Source organism: Physella acuta, unplaced genomic scaffold (assembly GCF_028476545.2).
Source record: "Physella acuta isolate Inbredline_101_S28 unplaced genomic scaffold, ASM2847654v3 ptg001425l, whole genome shotgun sequence".
Classification (NCBI taxonomy): Eukaryota; Metazoa; Mollusca; class Gastropoda; family Physidae; genus Physella; species Physella acuta.
This window is the reverse complement of record NW_026732940.1, coordinates 158,801-178,507: the sequence shown is the minus strand read 5'-3', so window position 1 is coordinate 178,507 and position 19,707 is coordinate 158,801. Positions and strand designations below refer to the sequence as shown.

The following is a 19,707-nucleotide window of genomic DNA, read 5'->3' as shown; positions in this document are numbered from 1 at the left end:
GTAAGAAAATCAGTCACTTGACTGAATGCATGAGTGCTACCGGTTAGGATAGACAGCTGAAAAAACTTGAGTGCCTTAAGATTTCCACAGAACAGGTTTTTTTTTCTTGGTCAACACTGCATTCAGTTCATGAACTTGTGCATTGGATGCATGGATGACTACCTTGATATTATAAGGGTGTGGGTGTGCCTGCTTTCTCTATGGGAATTAGATTTAGCAATTGATGTGGCGGTTGAATCTCATAATAAATCTATCCTGCCTAGGGGATTTGTGTCTTGGATAAGAAATTGTAATTCATGCTATATATAGCAGAGGTATACTTATGTTCATACATGTATAGTTCACAGCTGAGGTAGTGATTGGATGTTCATGTCTAAACAGACTTAGTTTCCAGCTAAGGTTGTCTTGATGTTCATGTGTATATTTAGACATAGTTCATGGCTGATGTTGTTTACTTTATGTTCTAAGCATCCTCTTATTCTAGCACAGGTAATATATATTTATTACTGGTATTGTAAATTCTTTTTGTAGTTCTTGTTTTAAATTTACAAGCCAAATTGTATTTTACAGTGAACAGAGAAGAAACTGTACTAACTTAAGTAGTAACAGAACTTTCATCTCCATATCTACTAGTTATCCTTGTTTAATTAGTTTGGGCATATTTTTTTCTACCTTCTCCACCCCCTCTCCAAGTCAATTTTTGAGCCAATTTGCTTTAGTGTCAAATAAATTGAACATTCCATCATTTGTTGATCTGTTTTTTTTACTTCCATTAAAATATTTTATATTCAAGTTATGTTTCATTGTCAATATACAAGTTGAATAGCTCATGTATGCTTAACCATCCCAAAACTCCATCATCACATATATTTTAAAATAGACCATTAATCCTAAGCGTAGAACATAAAATGTTTCATTTGCCCCAGCCCTAGCAAACTGGTCTGGTTTTTTTGGTGTCACAAATTATGACATTTTCCTGACCTGCTTGATTGATGCATTGCCTTGCCATGTATTGGCAATTCTTCACCTATCAATTAAAATACATATCTATATATATAATTCTCCTCTTCGAGCCGTTAGAAAACAAGCTGCAAACGCTCTCCCTACCTCCCCACCCCTACATGGTTTTAGTGAGCTGTGTTCACTCTAAATGTTTACAAGCAGAGCCAACGATTTTAAACGTAGGGGGGAGGGGGGGGGGTTATGGTCCTTAACGAGCTACTTATAGTGTTTTAAAGAAATATTTTCAGTGTCAGCGTTGGTACTGTTGAATTCACAAATTATGAATTATTGAAAATTAGAAACAACTAAATAGCGGCGTATGTTATGCCGCGGGCCGGCTCGTATACTTAATTACACATCTTCTAAATAAACAACTAAGGAAAGCCTGGTAAACAATTCTTAGGGGGCACAACCCTAGCTATACCTAAAGGAATTCAGGTATGCCTATGCAGATGTAATAATTAAACTGCTGCATTTTTTTAACAGTGTCTTTAGAAAAAATATCTCTTTGACTTGAACATAATTTTTTTTTTTTAAATTAGCTATGTCTTCCTAATTTTTTTGCCTTTGCTTCCTATGTACAACTGATCCCCAGAAGTGCCTTGTTTATATTTGTTGCATTTTTATTTGAATATAAAAATGATAAATTCTGTTTAAAAATGTAATTATGTAAATAGTTCTTTAAGAAACTATTGTTATTTTTTTCATCTGAACAGCTTAAGTCTACATTCTGTAGATGAAAGTGTTTCCCACAATGCATCTAGATTCCTATTTAGTATTTAGTAACTATTGTTCTTTTTTTTTTCATCTGAACAGCATAAGTCTACATTCTGTAGATGAAAGTGTTTCCCACAATGCATCTAGATTCCTATTTAGTATTTAGTAACTATTGTTCTTTTTTTTTTCATCTGAACAGCATAAGTCTACATTCTGTAGATGAAAGTGTTTCCCACAGTGCATCTGGATTCCTATTTGAAAATGTCCCAGCATCAGAGGGGAGCCACCAGATGGGCCACCATAACCTCGGGGAGGTGGGCCCATTTGAGGAAGTGATCAATTTGATAGACAGCAAAACCATTGTTGGTGGGACACCTCTCAGAGCCTTTGAGGAAAATAACAGGAGAGCAGATGTTTCTGGTATGCAGTGACTTAATTTTTTTAATATTTGAAATTACCAGTTTTTTTAATTAGTAGTACTTAATATTTTTTTTAATTTGAAATTACCAGTTTTTTAAATTAGTAGTTACATAGAAAATTTAGCTATACATCTAGCTCAATGATCCTTAATTTTTTAAAAAACACCAATAAAAATCAGTGTATAAATAAGTATAAGGGTTAATAAAGGATATGTTTAACATTTTTAGACTGAAAAAAAAAGACCTGGTACTTGAAAAATGTTGGTAATTGCGTATCAAAGTAAATATTTTGCTAGTATTACTACTCAGGGCCAGTGTGATAGTAAAAAAAAGAAAATTGAAACTTAGGCTTACAAAAATGTTCTATTTTTCTTTTTCATTTATACTCCCCAGAATTCCTGTCATGACCTTGGCCTAGTTCATGTAGACTGTCTCATGTGAAATCTTCAACACCTGGACTGTGAAGTAAACAGAAAGCTCGTCTGCACAGTTGCAGAGGTCCAACACATTTTGTCTTGTACATTGGACTTTGTTTTAACTGCCCGCTTCCACGCAGGCTTTTCTCTATGGATGTCTGATGATCATCATCATCTGTGTTTGCTGTCAACAAAACCTGAGGACAATGACTAATACCATTGGTGTGGACTTTGTTTCCAACTTCTAGATATGTACTTGTGCACTACTGTGAATTGTCATGGGTCAATCACACATTTTCTTATAGTCCCTATGTGATTGTCAACATTATATGATCTTTAATGCAACAATTTTTGTGTCCATTTTTATTTTATTTATGACGGGAGTGGGGGAAAGAAAAATCCACCAGTATAAATAGACGGTGAAAATTTAGAAAATTTAACAATGGAGAAATTATTGGAAAGCGATAATGCAAATGGCAACTGTGAAGTTGCATTCAAGGAGCTTTGGACTGGTAATACAAACACCTCTACCTCACCCTGCTTGCTCAATTCTACAAATGAAGAACTACTGGACAACAGCAAGCCAGTGACTTTTGAAAAATCAGTTCATCCCCAGGACGATATCAATAAAAACACCGAACTCAACAACTTTAAACTCGGTTCCACAAGCAGAAACCCAGGATTGGTTAGTTTGGACCAGGGAAAACCAGTTGCTGCTAAACGTGCGAACAAAGAGCACAGTCAGCTCAATGCGACTAGCTGCGGTGATGTAAACAAGTCGACTGCTAATTCTAACATTCTTGGCTCATCCCATCACCCTGCTCCTCCACTACTTTCGGATCATGACGCGACCGGATTAATGACCAACCAAATCGACAAAAAATCTGGTGGAAATTTCGATGAAATAGAAATGCTGTGGCTCAAAGTGGAATCATTAATGACAGCCAAACAGGGAAAGGTGCAGCAAGTTTTGGGAGGGTACAGTGAAGCTGGAGGAGGGGGAGGAGACAACAAAGACAGGGAGACAGAAGAAGAGAGGGTGTGGCAGGTGCTACAACGCAATCTTTCAGTTGAATAGGTTAGCTGTTTTTAAAATGTTTAAACATTCAATATAAATTGTCCCAATTTTTGCTGTATTACTCAGTATGTTGGCCTAGTTTTTTAAAAATTATTTACTTAGAAACAGGTAGTACAAAAAAAAAATTAAAAAATCAAATTTAAGAAGTACTACAGTAAAGATGAGGAATTACTACTCATGTTGTGGTCAATTTCCAAAACATGCAGGTGTTTTGTTTGCCTTTCTTAATGTGTAAAATGTAAACCCCCATGACTGAAAATGTGATATGACGTGTGATGATAACTTATACCAAGTGTAAATGTTGGCCTGCTGTTATATTTTATCAAGCACTACATAGTTGTGGGTATCATTGGTCAAATTACATTATAATATGTAACCAAGTTTTTGACTAGCAATTTTAAAGTATCTGGTTTGTGAAAATGGCTTGGATATCATGTGGTATCAGATGTACATTATTAAAACAATGATATGAAACTTGGATTTGGGATACTCAGATTTTTACAAACTTTACACAATGTTAAGTTTATGAATTTATCTGTTTTCTACTGTATTAGGTTCTATTTTAGTATGAATTTATTTAAAAATTCCTGCAACTAAATTTTATTTAGGTGGAAAAAATAATGTCTTATTTCACACAAGTTTTAACAAGATTTTTTTTTAAAAGAAAAAAGCCTATGTATCAGCCATCAGATTTTCTGCTGCTACAGTGTGGTAGTTAGCATAGAAAACCCTGTGAATTTATTTATTATTCAATATATTCAACATACAATTACTGTATTAGTTTGAATGATGAATTCCCTGAATAAAATTAGGTAAGAAAGAGTTGACTGCACAGCTAAGATAACTCCTTAGCCTCAAATGATGGAAGAGAAAATGAAATGCTGAAAAATATAAATGCACCTCAGCCATTGTCCTGTGATTTGTAAATAGTCCTGTCCTCTGAGTGTTTGAAAAAAAAAAAGATATTTGTACTTAACTGTTTCATTACAATATGCTAGCTAATAGTTTAGGCATTTAAATGGTTACTTCCAAAAACAATTAGTTGTTGCTTGCATGTGGGATTTAACAAAAAAAATGCATCTTATATGCACATTCCACACAAGTGGAACTTGATACTGCAAATTCTTCTTCTCTAGCTGTTAGATGGTAACTTGAATAATTTATAAACTGCTGCTTTGTTTAGCAAATTTTGTAAGGCATTGTTTCAATTACCATTTTCAGTCTTTGCTTAATTTTTCAATTTTTGTATGGGAGCTAATGCTCTGGACTCCATGAATGTGTGCATGTGGTGTGAGATCTAACTTGTGCTAACATTTCTTACTATACAAATGAATTAAAATGTTATTCACAAAACATGGCCAATTGTTTTTCTTTTATGTGCTGAGTGCTTTTGTTTCAAATTTTTCATTCACATGGCATACTTTGACAAACAGACATGGTTGTTTGTTCAAACATGCTTTAATTTTTAAAAATAAAACAAATACTGCAAATAACAATTCAACACTAAAGTTGATAGGGACAAGTAATTCTTTAAGCTTTATATATATTATTAAGAGCAAATTATGAAGGCGAGTATATTTTTAATGGGTTTGACCAAAATCATGTGGTTTTGATATTTCCTAGTTGAAAAATAAAAACAGTAGCACATTTTCTCTGATACACATTTAAATTTTTTTTAAAGATATCATCTTGCAATGCTACCATTTAATTATGTATTAAGTTCAGCATGTTACAAGAAAACTAATGTTAAAATTTCTATAAACATGACAGCAATATTTACACAACAAATTGAAGTATTCATGGTAATAACTTATTTTACACAAAGCTAGGTTTAAAAACTTTCCTCAAACAAAAAGCAGCCTACAATCAGAATAAAACAAGTTATTTTTTTTAAATTATCCACTCTACACTAAGGTTGAGCAAAACAATTTTATTTAACTAAATACCTGTGAGTAATCAGTTATACTAAAATCTATGGCTAATTGATAATTATGTAATATCTGAACTGAGAAAAAGCAAATATTCATTATTACTTCTTGTAATGTCTATGCATAAACATTTATTTATTTTCTTACACCTTCTCCAATTAACCAAAATTAATAGAAAAAAAAAATTATAATAAAAAGTTACTCAAAGTTTTTAAAAGATGACATTTAAGCTGGGGAAAAAATTATAGCTTTAAATTGTGCTGAAAGTATAATCATGTACTGAAGAAGAATTAAAATTATTTAAAAGATTAACAAAAAATGTCACAAGTAAAAATACCTTCAACTGTTTAAAATACACCTCATAACTAATCAATATATTACCAATTAATTAACCTCTGCATAAGGGAACAAAGTATAAAAACATACCATTAACTGAAATTGGGAAACTAATCCAAGAATAGCTAATATGCAAATGGAAATGTACAGGTAAAAAATTCATGCCAAATGTTTAGACTCTGACCCCTATGAACAAACTAAATAAGGTAAACTTATGCTCTGGTAGATTCACTACTGCTGCTGCTGTCTTCACTGTTGCTTGTATGTTTGTCTTCAGATGTTGTAGCTTTAGCTCTCATAGACTGAAGTGCTTTTTCTCTCAGCCGGCGCTCCAACTCTTCACCCTTTTCCTGAAAGAACAATTGATATGTTTAATGGTTAATCAAATAGAAGACAGTTGCAATGAAAGTATCCAGGGTCGGTGCTGAGCTCACATCTGACAGTTCAATTTATAAACCATACCATTGGCAAAATTAAGTTGACAAAACATAAAACAATAACACCTGTAAGTCTGTAACTTCTAAGCATAACATACCTGAAAATCACTATTATCTTTCCTATGCTTGTGTTTCCTATGTTTCTTGTGTTTTTTATGTTTCTTTTCCTTCTTCTTCTTCTTTTTCTTAGATCCATTATCAGAATCAGATTCCTATTTGAAACAAATGCATACATATATAAGTAGATTTACATATTAGATAGGCTTGAAATGGTGTTGTAAACAGTCAAAAATAAATTTGGAATGATCAAAACCTCAATAAAGTAATACTAGTCTAAAATAAGAATTTAAAACAGTTGACTGTTTAAAATTAGTGAGCATGAATTTTTTTCTATTATTTGGAATGAGTGAGTAAATAATTCCAAAAAGGTAAACTACTTACACCTGAGTCACTCCCACTAATTTGAGCTATTTCTTTCTGATCAGCCTCTCGACGTGGAGAACTAGGACTTCTATCTTTGGATTTTATTTCTCCCTCTTTGCCTTTCCTTGATTCCCTCCTTTCATCATCTCTGTCATCTCTAGCTGACTTGGCCCTTGACAAACTAGTAGCTGGGGATCTATCTCTCCTGGATTCTCTGGAATCTCGTGTTTTTGATTTTGGAGGACTCAATGAAGTTTCTTTCAGTTTTTTAGAGGGGGGAGCTGCCCTGGATGGAGATGGAGAACGACTCCATTTACTAGTCACCTTAGTTTCCTTTTTGCCATCCCCTTTAGGTTTCCTTGGGCTTTCGTCTTCTGAGCTACTACCACTACTGCTGCCAGATGCTGAGGGTCTTCTTCGCTGAGCCGGCTTTGATGGCATGACAGGACTTTCTGAACGCTGCTTAGGTGCCTGCTTTGGTGAAGGTCTGCGTGGGGAGGCATTTTTACCTCTACCCCGGGGTGAAGGTGATCTATTTTTAATTCGTGTACGAGGAGATGACCGGGGTGACAGATTTCGTCCTTTGGGTGACAGAGAACTGTTTTTGTCTCTTCTGGGAGATGACCTTGTTTCTCTTTTGTCTTTGCGAGATTCACTTGATCTTGAAGAATCAATGTCTTTTCTACCTCTGGGAGGAGATCCAGCTCTGTTCCTGCTGCCTGCACTAGGGCTCCGTGAAGATCTCTTACTAGGGCGGGTGTCAGCAGTACGTTTGGACAATTTTGTTTTGTCTGGACTAGGCGATCGTTTCTTTTGAGAAGGTGAAGGTGCTTTTAGTTTTTTTTTTGGAGGAGAGGGGGAGCCAGAATCTTCAGACTCTTCCTCACTGTCAGATTCTGATGAAGATGAAGACTCTTTCTTAGAGGGAGCTTTCTTCACTGGTGAAGCCTGGGACTTAACTATTTCTTTAGCTCTGACAGGCTTTGCTCTTGGAGATGGGGAAGGCTCTCTCTCTGACTCAGATGAGCTTTCATCCTCTGATTCTGGAGACTTTTTTCTTTGTTTTACTGGAGGTGGCGATAAAGAAACAGGAGAATGCTGTCTCTTCATAGGAGATGGGGATAATGAATATTTGCCTCCACGTGGTGGTGGTGAGGATACTTGTCGACGATTAGGTGAGGGTGACATTCTCCTTCGCCTTGGAGGTGAAGGTGATCGCCGGCGCCTACAATGTCAAAGAGCTTGTTAAATATTTCATTTAAAAGAATTAGCTGCATACAGAAATATTTTGAGCCTATATTTATCAATGTTTATCACTTGATTAACTTTAAAAAGATTTTATTGTAATTTGAAAAAAATGGATGTTTCAATAAAAGGGTGCGAAAAAATTTAAACATTTTTAATTCAGCCCATGTTCTGAAATGTGCACAATTTGACCTCTTTAAACTTAAATTATTTCTATCTCTATTAAAGTATCTATATTTTTTTAAAATTTAGTCATGATAACTTTAAAAAGGCTTTCAACAAAATGGATGGGCTGTTTTAATCAAGTAAGAAAGAAAATTATTAAACAACTACTTTTAATCAAACCCCCTTAAATATTGTCCATAGTATACTCTGAAAGAGTATAACCAATAATATTAATGTAATGTGGCATTTTCAAATAATTTTTACTTGAAGATGCAGGTTACCCACTGCAACCCTTTAATAATTGATCTAAGTAATGAACTGTTGGAAAATGTATGAAACCATTTTCTTTAAAAAATCTCAAGCCTGGGAACTTATTTCTGTGAGGCATTAAGAATATGTAGTCGAAGGCTTTACATAAACTTATACCTGGGTGGAGAATACCTAGGAGGTGGTGATCTGCGTCTGGGCGAAGGACTTCTCCTGTCAAAGCAATACCCATATCGATAACAAGGACGTAAGCTTGTTAAATATCATTTGTTTCTCAATAGTTCAAATTTAGATAAGAAATTATTATATTTCTACTCTACAGATTACAAGAAGAAAAGTAATAAAATTTTTATTATACCTTCTGTTCATATGAGGAGGAAATCTTCGAGGAAATGGACTTCGTCTTCTAGGTTCAGGAGTTCTATGACGTCGAACAAACGGAGAAGGTGTCCTCCTTCCTTCTTCTCTTCTTCCTATAAAGAAAAAGTAAGGCCTAGCATTTTATCATCTTTCCCGTATCAGAAATAAATTTAAATATTGAGAATATTCGCATATAATGGTTTAATACTGTATTTGTAAATAAAAACTTATATCACAATTCACTAAATAATTCTTACCATTTACAGGCTGAGCAGAAGTTCTTTCATCATCACTAGAATCCCCAGATGATGAACTAGACGATTCTTTCCCACTTTCATCATCATGCTTTCTGTAGTTTCTTCTTTTTTGAACTCCAGATTTCTCAGGTGACGCGTCTTTCTAATAAAATACATTTTTTAATTAAACATGCTTATTTAATGTACAAAACAAAAAATGGAAGAAAAAAAAATAATAGTAAAACTAATGACTCACAGCCCCTCTTGGCTTTTCTTCCTCATCTTCAGAACTGCTGGAGCTTTCCTCTGAACTTGACCTACAAAAATGGTTACAAATAATAAGGAATAGCATTAGTAAAAATTACTAAAAAAGATTTAATTTTAAAAACCCAGATAAAGAATTCTAATCTAGATAATTTAGGTTAGGAAGAACTTTTGAAACTTCTGATAATTTGAACACTGACCTAGTCTTCTTCTTAGAAGTTACACTTCTGTGAGGTGAAGACTGTCGGCGAGATGGTGGGGAAGCTGATCTACGAGGTGGACTACGTCGTTTTGATGGTGGTGTGCGGTGTCTTGGTGTGGGTGAATGTCGCCTAGGCGAAGGTGTTCTTCTTCTGGGAGACCTAGACCGTCTGGGTGAACGAGATCTACGTCGTATAGATGGCGGTGTGAAGCGACTACGCCCAAACCCTGGTCTGAAATACAAAACAATCAAGTTAATCCAGATTTTTTAAAAGGAAAAGTGTGCATCATTACAATAAAAGCAATACCATCACAAGAAAGTGCATTTTAAGAAAAATTAATATCTCTTGTATTATTGTAAATCACCTTGGACGAGCCATTGGGCCCCTGTATCTGTCTTGTGAACGGGATCGTCCCCTGTGTCTCCTTTCACCAGACCGTGAACGCCTTTTTCTATCTCTATCCTTGTCTCGACTGTCTCTTCTGTTATCAGGAGATCTGTCTTTTGGCTTATCTTTTTCAGAATTTTCTTTCAGGTTGCTTTCTTCGTTAATTTCTGTTTTTGCATCTCTATAAAATATGTTTCTAAATTTTAAAAATTATAACTATATAACAAAAAAGAATTAATAAAACTTAAGAATTCGGGAAAGTGTTTTCATTAATGTATGTATTTAAAAAGTTTTTATCACATATACAGTCAACTCCCCTCCCCTCTTAGGGTGAATTAATATAATAGATAAAATGATAGCTTACCCAACTTGCTCCTCTTCCTTAAGTTCAGTTTTTATTTCAGTTTTTTTGTCATCATTTGAAGTAGCATCACCATGATCAGAAACAGGCTTTGATTCCTTTTTTTCATCTCTTTCCCTTTTTTCATCTCTGTCACGCTTATCTTCTTTATCACGCTTATCTTCTCTCTCACGCTTATCTTCTCTATCTCTTTTGTCCTCTCTATCTCTTTTGTCATCTCTATCTCTTTTGTCCTCTCTATCTCGTTTATCATCTCTATCTCTTTTGTCATCTCTATCTCTATCTCTTTTGTCATCTCTATCTCTACTTTTGCTACATAGAAAAATAAAGTACCATATTTTGTGTAAAGAATGTGTTAATTTTTTAAAAATTATTCTATATAACAACTACTTTAAACAATTCCAAAGCAAAAAGTTTGGCAAAATAAGATAAATCTCTTACCTTCTTCTACTGGGTGATCTACTTCCCCGCTCTTGCTTTTCCACTTCTCTTCTTTCTCTAGCAAGTTGCTCCTTTATTTGCTCCTCTTTTTTCTTTACAGCTTCTTTTATCCTTTCTTGTTCTTCCTGTTAAAAAAGGTCATGGCAAGATTTTAAAAGATGTAACTTTTTACTTAATTTTCTTAAACACGTGTACTATTAGTAATTAGTTTAATTTAATATTGCTAGTACTAATTAATATCTGTAAATAACATGAATGTACTTATAAGTTATTACCTGCCGCTGTTTAATTTCATTTTTCTTTTGTTCTAAGAACTGATTGGGAATGCCAGTAACATTTTCTTGAGCACTACACAAATGATCCCATAATTCACTAAGAAATATTCTTGCATTCTTTCCATTCAGAAAGCCAGTCAAATTGATTTGCATTTCCTTTGCATCTGGATGCTGAAGATACATGAGGGGAAGATGGCATGCATAAGTAAATGATTAACATTTAACCGAGTTTTTTAATATTATGACTATATAATGTAACGGAAAAAAAAAACCTTAACCTTAAAGAGGGCATCACAAGAAATTGAGTGCAGAGTTTAGAGAATACAAAAAAATTGCTGCACACAAATTAAAGATCATATGCTCTCGTAATTAGAATTAATTGCTTATTATATATTAGTAACTCATGAAATTGTACTGGGGTCATAAAAACCATTATTTTTCACCCTAAACATGGAAAACATGGTTTTTTGTTTAAAACAAAGCACACATATTCACACTAATAACATTAGTAAACTGCATTAATAAGGCAATCTTCGTGTAACAGGTTTCTCATCAGGCTTCCATTATTTTTCCTTTAATTGAAAATGAATAGTTGCGGTGAAACAAAAGTTAGGATGTTTCAATGGACAGAACTTCACTTGCTTCGCTCTGACACCCGCCCTCAAGTAAACGTTAAGGCTGTAAGTTCCAGCACCACACAGGACAAAAGTACTAAAACAACTCTGTCCTGGGTCAACCTAGGCATCCAACCAAGCAAATGAAATGTCCGTTATCTCTGCAAAAAAGATTTGCCCTATCAGTAACACCAGCACGCACAATAAAACAGAAATAAACAAAAGAGCACTCAACAATCAATCACACAAGCTGCCTAAATCTCAGAGATAAAAACAGTTTAACCTTTTACCTCAAGGGAGGATTAAGTTATAGGTACTAAAATTTTGTGTTATATTTCTCCCTGCCATGTTGACTGCTCAATTAAAATACCGTTTTTTGAAATCCTTGAGGTTGTTGTTGCTTCAAGACAAACCTGCATAGCTCCCATTCAATGGCATAGGTTATCAGAAAGAAAATGCATTTTTCATGTAGAGAAATATTTCCAAATGAACAAGTTGTCCTTTTGTCCATAGAAGTTTTCATAAAGGACAACGGTAACACAGCGGAAGCATGTGCACCCTCATTTCTCCTTCCAAAGTCTCTTTAAATTGTCAGGGTTATGTACTAAGCACCTCAAAGAAAAACCTTTAAAAGGTATGATACCTGTCTTGAATTTTTAAAAGCAGCAGATGCTAAACTAGACCGACACAAAACCAAATGGATAGATAATAATGATACAAACCCACCATTGAGTGGAGCAGATGATTTATCTCTGAGGCAGCTGATAAGAGTATCTAGCTACCAAAGCATTGAGAAAACTGGGAGCATCCGCATCTGTGCTCTGTAGAGAGTGACTATGCTTGGAGGCCATTTTGTTTATAGTGCTTCTCTGATCATAAGAGGAAATAGTCAACAAATGAGAATACATTCAACACTATCCGTGCTTATCAACGTCTTGATGAAATTCTTCTACTAAGCCTGAAAACTGATTCCAATGAATTTTCTCTTGAAAATGATTTTTTTAATCTCCATAGGGCAATTCTAAGGGGGTCTTGTTAATTTTTTAAAATTATTTTTTATAGGAATTTAAAAATCAAACCAATCTTTAAATCTGATTTCATTTATCAACTTTTTATGGAAAAAAACAAAACCTGAAGCACTGCTGATACAACTGGGATTGAACAATGTACCTAGACAAAAATTCATGCTCGATGAGTTTACATTTTTCACTCACTCCATAAAAAGTATTCAACAATGAACAAGCCAATAGTGAACAAATAAGATATATCACAGTCAAGTGACAAAGCCCTACCCTTTCTTCTAGTTGATTGTAGACGAATTCTACAACAACATCATCCTCCATTCCTAACAACTCCGTCAAACGTTGGGCAATCCAAGGCTTAAGACTGTCAACATTTACTTTAGTCATGTCAACCTTGAAAATAAAATTGAACCATATTTAATCTATTGTAAAATACAAGTACACATTATGCAGCAATGAAAACAAACAAATAAATAATCATAAAATGTTTAATTTTAACTTAATTTTAAAGTTTAAATTCTTTTACAAATTTAAAAAAGTGCATAGAGGATTTGGTTTTCTTTAATATAACTATTTTAAATATCCCCTTTTAATAATAAGCCTTTGCCTTTTGATGGGATGGTGTGGTTGAATAGTAAGGCATTTGGCTGACTCACATTGGTGGAAAGTAAAGGCAACTGGGCATAGTGCCAACAACACCATCCCTTCATAGGCAGAGGTCAAAAAACATTAAACTCTATTTAATCTGCCCTATGGATCTTTAAGTATGAAAGGGGAGCATTCCTTTTTTTATTGTATCTTTATCTTTTCACAGGAAAAAGTAAACACCGGTTAGAACACTATAGCCAAGAAATATGCTGGAAACCATAGCATATCTACTTACTCAAAAATTGTGTGTGCACAAAAATGCAGTGCAAAAATATATGTATAGTACACAAATAATATTAAAATAGAAATGAAATCAATTTTTTATCTTAAAACCTACTTTGCGTTCAAGGCCCTCCCCAAATTTCATTGTTTTCATTAACTTTTTCTTTTTATCAGAAAATCTTGTATCCTGCTGAGCAGTAGTACCCTAAAACAAAACAAAAAGTAGAGGTCATTTCACTTGCATAGGACTTTAAATACACATTGGAAGAGGGCAATTTTTTAAATCTGCATACATGCACTAAAATTTTTTTTGTTTAATATAACACTTCATAACTTTTTACCATCTTAAACACAGAAAAAACTGATGCTTGTTTAAAAACTGCCCCCTCACAATATAGCAACAAAATGTGTGAACATAGGTATTGAAATGTAAAAAATTGTACATATTTTCAACTCTTGGTATGGACTAGGATGCCTACCGCATAATTATGCATCTTGGCTTGGGCTTGAGTTACTCCTTCGTCAGAATAAAAACCCACCTAACACCAATCAACAGCAGATAGGGCCTCAAAACTGAAGCAAAAAATACCAAGTTGCAGATTAGAAGGTGGAAAGTAATCTATAATAATAATAAGTTTTTAAATTTCTGAATAAAATGTAATTTTGATAATCTGCAAATTAAACTTAAGATAATTTTAATCTTTTTCTGTATTTATTGCTTAGTTCAGAGCTCCTATTATAATGCTGTTTTCCTTCTACAATTTGAACATTAAAATTGGCACAGAAATTGTCTTAAATATTTTTTAACACTGCATTTCAATATACAAAAGTGTTCAATTAAAAAAAATGTAATTAACTTCGATTTTTGTAATTTAATAAATTTAATATTACGACTCTGTAGTAGTAATTTTAAAAATATCTTGTTTAAAAAAAAAACCACCTCTAATATGACAACCTGTACAAATACAGTTAAAAACTTGAAGAACAAGAATGATCTGTGTCTAATTTTGGGGTTACTTCTAGTAACAAAGCCAAGTCATAATACTATGTATGAGAAAATACACTTGAAACCTCAAAACTCCACTTTATCAAATTTAAATTAAAAACATGCCTGTCAACACAATTTTCTGTCATTTTTTATACAATATACCTTTTTCCTCCTTAAATCTGAAAGAATGTCCTTACATAAGTATACTTAACTTAATGATTAAAAATCAACAAAAAAATTAAAACAAACTACCTTGTTGATAACAGTACAAACTCAATTTTTATGATTTCAATAAGGAAGATACGAATTGGTTCAACTTTGTTGCTTCACAACCCTTAATTAAATAGAAGTACTGGCAATTCTATACAGCATTGCAATATTATTTATGCATGCTTATACTTATAGCGACCCCTCCCCGACTTTTTTTTTCATACTAAAATTCCTGTCTTGAATAGAAACCCCTGCATTAAAAGCAGTTTTAAAAAATTCCTTGTTTAAATTATTTTCACAGTGGGAAACTAAAAGGTTGAAATAAAAATTTAAAATGATGCCAGTATCCTGAGTTGGGGCATTGTTCAGATGTTCTTTTTACATTCTTCATCTTTTAAAATTTTTTGGCCTGAATGCAAACATTGATTGCAATTGAGGAAATTTTACCATACAACATAATCAAAAATTATATAAGTACAACGTCTCAAAGTACAAGGCTAAAAAAGTTTTAGTAAGAATGTTCAAGACAAGCAATTAAACTTTTGCCTGATGAATGATTAAAATAATCTACTTTCAAAAATAAGTACAGCCAAAAACACTTTGCAAATAATAGTAACAAAATATTAGCAAAATTTAATGACTGCTAACTTTCAACACATTTTTAAATTCAAAATGGCACGCCAAGTTTACAGCTACTCAATTATACAAAGATTAGAGATGCTGTATGTGACTACAGCTGGGTGGTATAGCCAACCCAAAAGTCTCAAGTTCAGATCTTGGACTTAAGCCTGTAGGACCATCCCTGATTCCACCCAGCTCGGGCAGATAAAGGTGGTTGAGCACAGTGATGTCCACACAAACCCTTTATATGCTGTTCGTCAAGAAAAAGATTAGCTCTACTTCATCTGTCCAATGGCCCATTAGGTGAGAAAGGATAACTTTATTTAAAGATACTTTAAAATGATAAACTTTTGAATTCCAAAGAGATGGAATTTTTTTTAAGATCATGCCTTTAGCGGTTATTCAACATTAGATAACCCCATATTTGAATTATGTACATTACAAAGTAAACTGTAAACATTGGTAGCAGACAGTCACATAAACTGCAGTAATTATAAAATTCTTGACAAAAAAAATAACACCTTTTTATTTACCTCAACAGTATGTTAATGGTGTAATCAACCCATTCTTTATTTGTATATGTCTGATCTATGAATATTATTTGGCCTAGTGACTTTGGGATATGCCTCATCTAACCAGAGTGGGCATAAAAGTGCATTCACATCAATTTTTATGGGTTATGGGCTGATTAGTGAAGGAGGACAACAAACAGTGACAAAAAAAATGTAAACAATTACAAGAATAGTTAATGTTTAGCATGACTGCAAAAATAATTGGCAATTCTGATAATTTGGGCTTCAATAAGCCAAACGCTGACACTTGCTAGTCTTTCAAGGACAGTCGACATAATATCATAGTAACAAATTATTCAACTTAAAAGATGTTTATTTTTTATATACTTAATTTGATGGGCAGGAAACAAAACACAAAGAAAATTCTTCCAGGTCCAGTTATAGAACTTGGAGATATGTTCTCTTTCATACAAAACCAAACCAGAAAATGTTGCACAAAGCTTTTTCTAATTATGTAATGTATAATTGCCTGGTCAATGTACAATATTTACCACTCGCAGAATGAACCATGCTGCTATTCATTCTATGGCCAGTAAATTTTATTTTTGAGATTACAAGATAGATCACCACAGCAAATTTAAAGGAGACAGCTGCCAAATAAGGCAACCTATGAAAAGTGTGATGAAATTGTTTCTAAAACTAATCACAGGCATAAGTGAAGAGTGTACTAACCTAATAGATGCTAAAGGTTGTCCATAAATAAATACATCTCACTAACCTAATTTTATCCCAACCATCACATATGTTTTCATCGCAGTATGCCAGAATACCACCCCTAAAAATACTAAATCTAATGAAAATTTTTAGGATGAATACACAGAAGCTGGTAAATCAAAATGTCATTTTTTTTAGATTTAACATCACACATGATGATAATCTTTGATTAACTTTTCTAATTTTAACACTGAATAGGTTGGGATTTATAGATCTACATCAGATGTAACTAAAAGAAACTGATACACTGTAAAGTAGTGATTAAAATGCTGAGAATGATTCTAGTGTGCTAAATAATTACGTAAAAAAACAAACTACAATAGCAAAATTGTAATTGTTCATTTATATATACAGCCAAAACAATTTTGCCAAATGTGTTAAAATTTCCTATCTACTAGCCCAAGCCAGTGCTTTTTTAAATGACCAAACAAGAGAGCAATAGAACAAAAAATGAAAATGTAAGTGCTCAGGACTGAAAGAGATGAGCTGCAACAGATGTCTCAAGAAACTAGGAAGACAATTATCAATTATAATAAAGAGTAGACATTTAGCAATTTTAAATTCATGTAGGCTTATATAAGCAGACAATACTGCAATTCTATTCTGCTATCTAAACTATCTCTAAAAAATTAGCTGAATAAATGAAAGACAAAAGTGACCACTTCAATTGGATCCATAATTCATTAACAATAACTAATACAATACAAAAACTTAACTAGGAGCGTTTAAAATGTTTTAATGGAAGTTAAACCTACACATTGTTTAGTATGTAGCCTAATTGGTAAAGTAGGCAACACTCAATAGAGCAACAGAAGATAAAACTATAGTACTTCAATGTAAATTATCTGACGATATTGATAACTAATTTTGATTAATCTACTAAATTTACTACTTAGTCCATGAAAAAATTGTGGTCAAGGCATGGAAAATGTATGGAGTACAGAGCAAGGTAACTTCTAGCTGATTAGTACAAAAAAAAAGAATTGTTAGGAGTAGGCCTATTGCTATAAAATAATACCAGTTTCTGACAAAAAACAATAGATTCTAAAAATAAGCATTTGTTTGTTAGATCTAGTAGTATTGTAATCTCAGATTTAGATCTAGTGTCATGATTGGAAATTATGTTCTGAGCTATGGTAGGACTTGTGTAAGGGTTTCTTTTCAATAGCTAATCATATTTGTATTTACTAGATTCTACGAATCATCTAACATTTTTTTTTCATTTCATCTTCACCACTCAAATGAGCAAGCAGTCAATATAATGAGTCTAATTGCTCTGATGAAAATGTTATTTAGATTCTAGAATTAGTAGAATCTACTTGAATATGGCTGAAAATACTAGATCTAGGCCTAATATTATTTATTCAGGCTTAATAATAATAATTAATAATAGTAAGCCTTATTGGTGAGCGTAACTAAATAACTTGGAAGATTTGATGATGCAACTAGAAAACCTAAATAGGAAAAAAAATACATTTAGGCCCTAGGTAAAATATTTATTTCAACTGAACACAGTTGTCAGGTCTATATTTCTACTTGACACAATTTCAATAATTAATAGGCCTTTTTTTTTTTAAATTAATTTTTCCAATTTTGATCTGGCAACTCATTTGCCTGTCTACAGGACACGCCACCTTGCCAAACTAGATAGAATTATAGATCAACCTCAAAATATATCCACTGAAATTAGTCCCAAAATAAACTATAGCCAGTTAAATACATGTTTTACGGTATATAAACAATATTTAATGTAAATTCAGTCTACATTGTTACTTTTGTCAACTGAAATTAGGAATAAAAATTGAAAACAAGCCAACTTGAGTTACAATATTTTTCGCATGTGAAAACAGGAATGCAGGTTATTTAGGCATCTTTTCTGCATTCACTAAATAGTGAATTGAAAATGAAAAAGCATTAGTAATAAGCGAACTAAGACAAACAGTGGATGCTCTTTGACTGTTTAATATTTTAATATCGAAATACTAACCCGAAAGAATCCGGCGTTCGACATGTTGATAACTCTCGTATTATCTCGCACTGTCAACTCTCGTAACGCAATATCTCGCGATATGTTTCTATGCAAAATACAAATCAGCCTGCCCCGGCAAGCTAGACGCGTTGTCTACCCTGTTATGGCTGATTTAAAATATGGATTAAAAGTTGTGGGTCCTAAGTCTAAAATTTTGTTGTTTTTCAATTTAAATTCCCATCTTTTTGCAACCTTTAAAAACTGCCAATGGCATTATATTATTATATAGAATCTAGATACTGCTTGTTTTTATTTTTTTTTGCAAAGTATTTATCTAAAATATTCAAAACAAATTTATAAAGATTAAATGTTGAATAAAATGTAATGATAGTGGTGGATCAGTGCTGGTAAATATTTGTGGAGTGTGAATTGATGCTTAAGGCCGTTCACCAAAAAATGTATAAATTCTGTTCTTTTTTTTTATATTTAAAAAAGGGTATAAATATTTTTTAGGCCAAATAGATCATAAATATCCGCAAAGAGCTAGAGAGCACAAGTGCTAACCTTAGAGTCTTGAGTTCGCGTCCCTGAGTCTAGCCAGCTCATGTGGGTACCTGACTCATGGTGTTAGGACAAAACCTATTACTGGCCACACTATATTTTTAAAAAGTGTATTGGGAAATGATGAGGGGAAAGTGATTTTTATTTACACAAAGATTGAAAAGGCTACGAACTAAATTCGTGCGCATTCCGGATTGCGTCTTAGCAGTACATAAACAGTGTTCACGACGTTATACTAAAGACCCACACACTGGTGGATTTTCGTCCATGTGTGGTACCGACATTCACTTTGTAATTCTACAAAAAAGTTAAGAAAGACTAGGCAATAATGGGTCATCCATAATTTTTGACATATCGTCACAAAAAGCCCCCCCCCCCAATGACGTCACACCTTAGCCTACAACCAGTGTTTCTTCCAGACTTTTTCTCCGGGAGAGGGGGCACTTGAAATTTTCGGGGGGGGGGGGGTGCGGACACTGTTAAAAGTATATATTTTCTATATAAATCAAATAAATTTCATTTCGTCCTGGGGGGGTGGGTAGAATTTTTTCGCCCCCCCCCCCCCCAAGAGATGTCTGGAAAAGAAACTACCTACAACCCCCCTCA

At 33.4% G+C, this 19,707-nt stretch overlaps 2 protein-coding genes across 24 annotated transcripts in view; one reads left to right on the top strand and one right to left on the bottom strand.

Annotated features, from left to right (window-relative positions):
* LOC131927627 (ensconsin) overlaps positions 1 to 2,902 on the top strand; it is a 50,769-nt gene extending 47,867 nt beyond the window's left edge. For all 18 annotated transcript variants that reach the window (XM_059283349.1, XM_059283345.1, XM_059283351.1 and 15 more), the window contains 2 exons: positions 1,919 to 2,139; positions 2,532 to 2,902. In XM_059283349.1, coding sequence (XP_059139332.1) covers positions 1,919 to 2,139; positions 2,532 to 2,545 — 235 coding nt within the window. In that variant the 3' untranslated portion in view covers positions 2,546 to 2,902. The remainder of the gene's footprint in view (positions 1 to 1,918; positions 2,140 to 2,531) is intronic.
* Positions 2,903 to 5,071: 2,169 nt separating this feature from the next.
* Positions 5,072 to 18,651, bottom strand: LOC131927629 (serine/arginine repetitive matrix protein 1). Of its 6 annotated transcripts, XM_059283362.1 has the most exons (16): positions 18,559 to 18,644; positions 13,946 to 14,039; positions 13,582 to 13,671; positions 12,867 to 12,989; positions 10,961 to 11,131; positions 10,686 to 10,810; positions 10,248 to 10,556; positions 9,861 to 10,064; positions 9,494 to 9,727; positions 9,286 to 9,346; positions 9,051 to 9,192; positions 8,792 to 8,906; positions 8,593 to 8,646; positions 6,775 to 7,981; positions 6,432 to 6,545; positions 5,072 to 6,246 (listed from the first exon to the last, which is right to left on the bottom strand). In XM_059283362.1, the coding sequence occupies exons 2-16, from the start codon at positions 13,958 to 13,960 to the stop codon at positions 6,109 to 6,111; spliced, it is 3,102 nt and encodes a 1,033-aa protein (XP_059139345.1). In that variant the 5' UTR covers positions 13,961 to 14,039; positions 18,559 to 18,644; the 3' UTR covers positions 5,072 to 6,108. The 6 variants fall into 6 exon arrangements, with proteins under 6 accessions (XP_059139345.1, XP_059139344.1, XP_059139346.1 ...); XM_059283361.1 differs by lacking the exon at positions 13,946 to 14,039 and having other exon boundaries at positions 18,559 to 18,651; XM_059283363.1 differs by lacking the exons at positions 8,593 to 8,646; positions 13,946 to 14,039 and having other exon boundaries at positions 18,559 to 18,622.
* Positions 18,652 to 19,707: the final 1,056 nt, after the last annotated feature.

Bases quoted from the DNA above. Each gene is read 5' to 3' on its own strand.
- LOC131927629 (XM_059283361.1), bottom strand. From the start codon at position 18,582: ATGTCGAACGCCGGATTCTTTCGG. The intron at 10,811-10,960 runs GTAATAACTTAT...CTTTTTTAACAG, and splicing joins ATGAAATTAAACAGCGGCAG to GAAGAACAAGAAAGGATAAA. The intron at 9,347-9,493 runs GTCAGTGTTCAA...CCATTTTTGTAG, and splicing joins ACTTCTAAGAAGAAGACTAG to GTCAAGTTCAGAGGAAAGCT.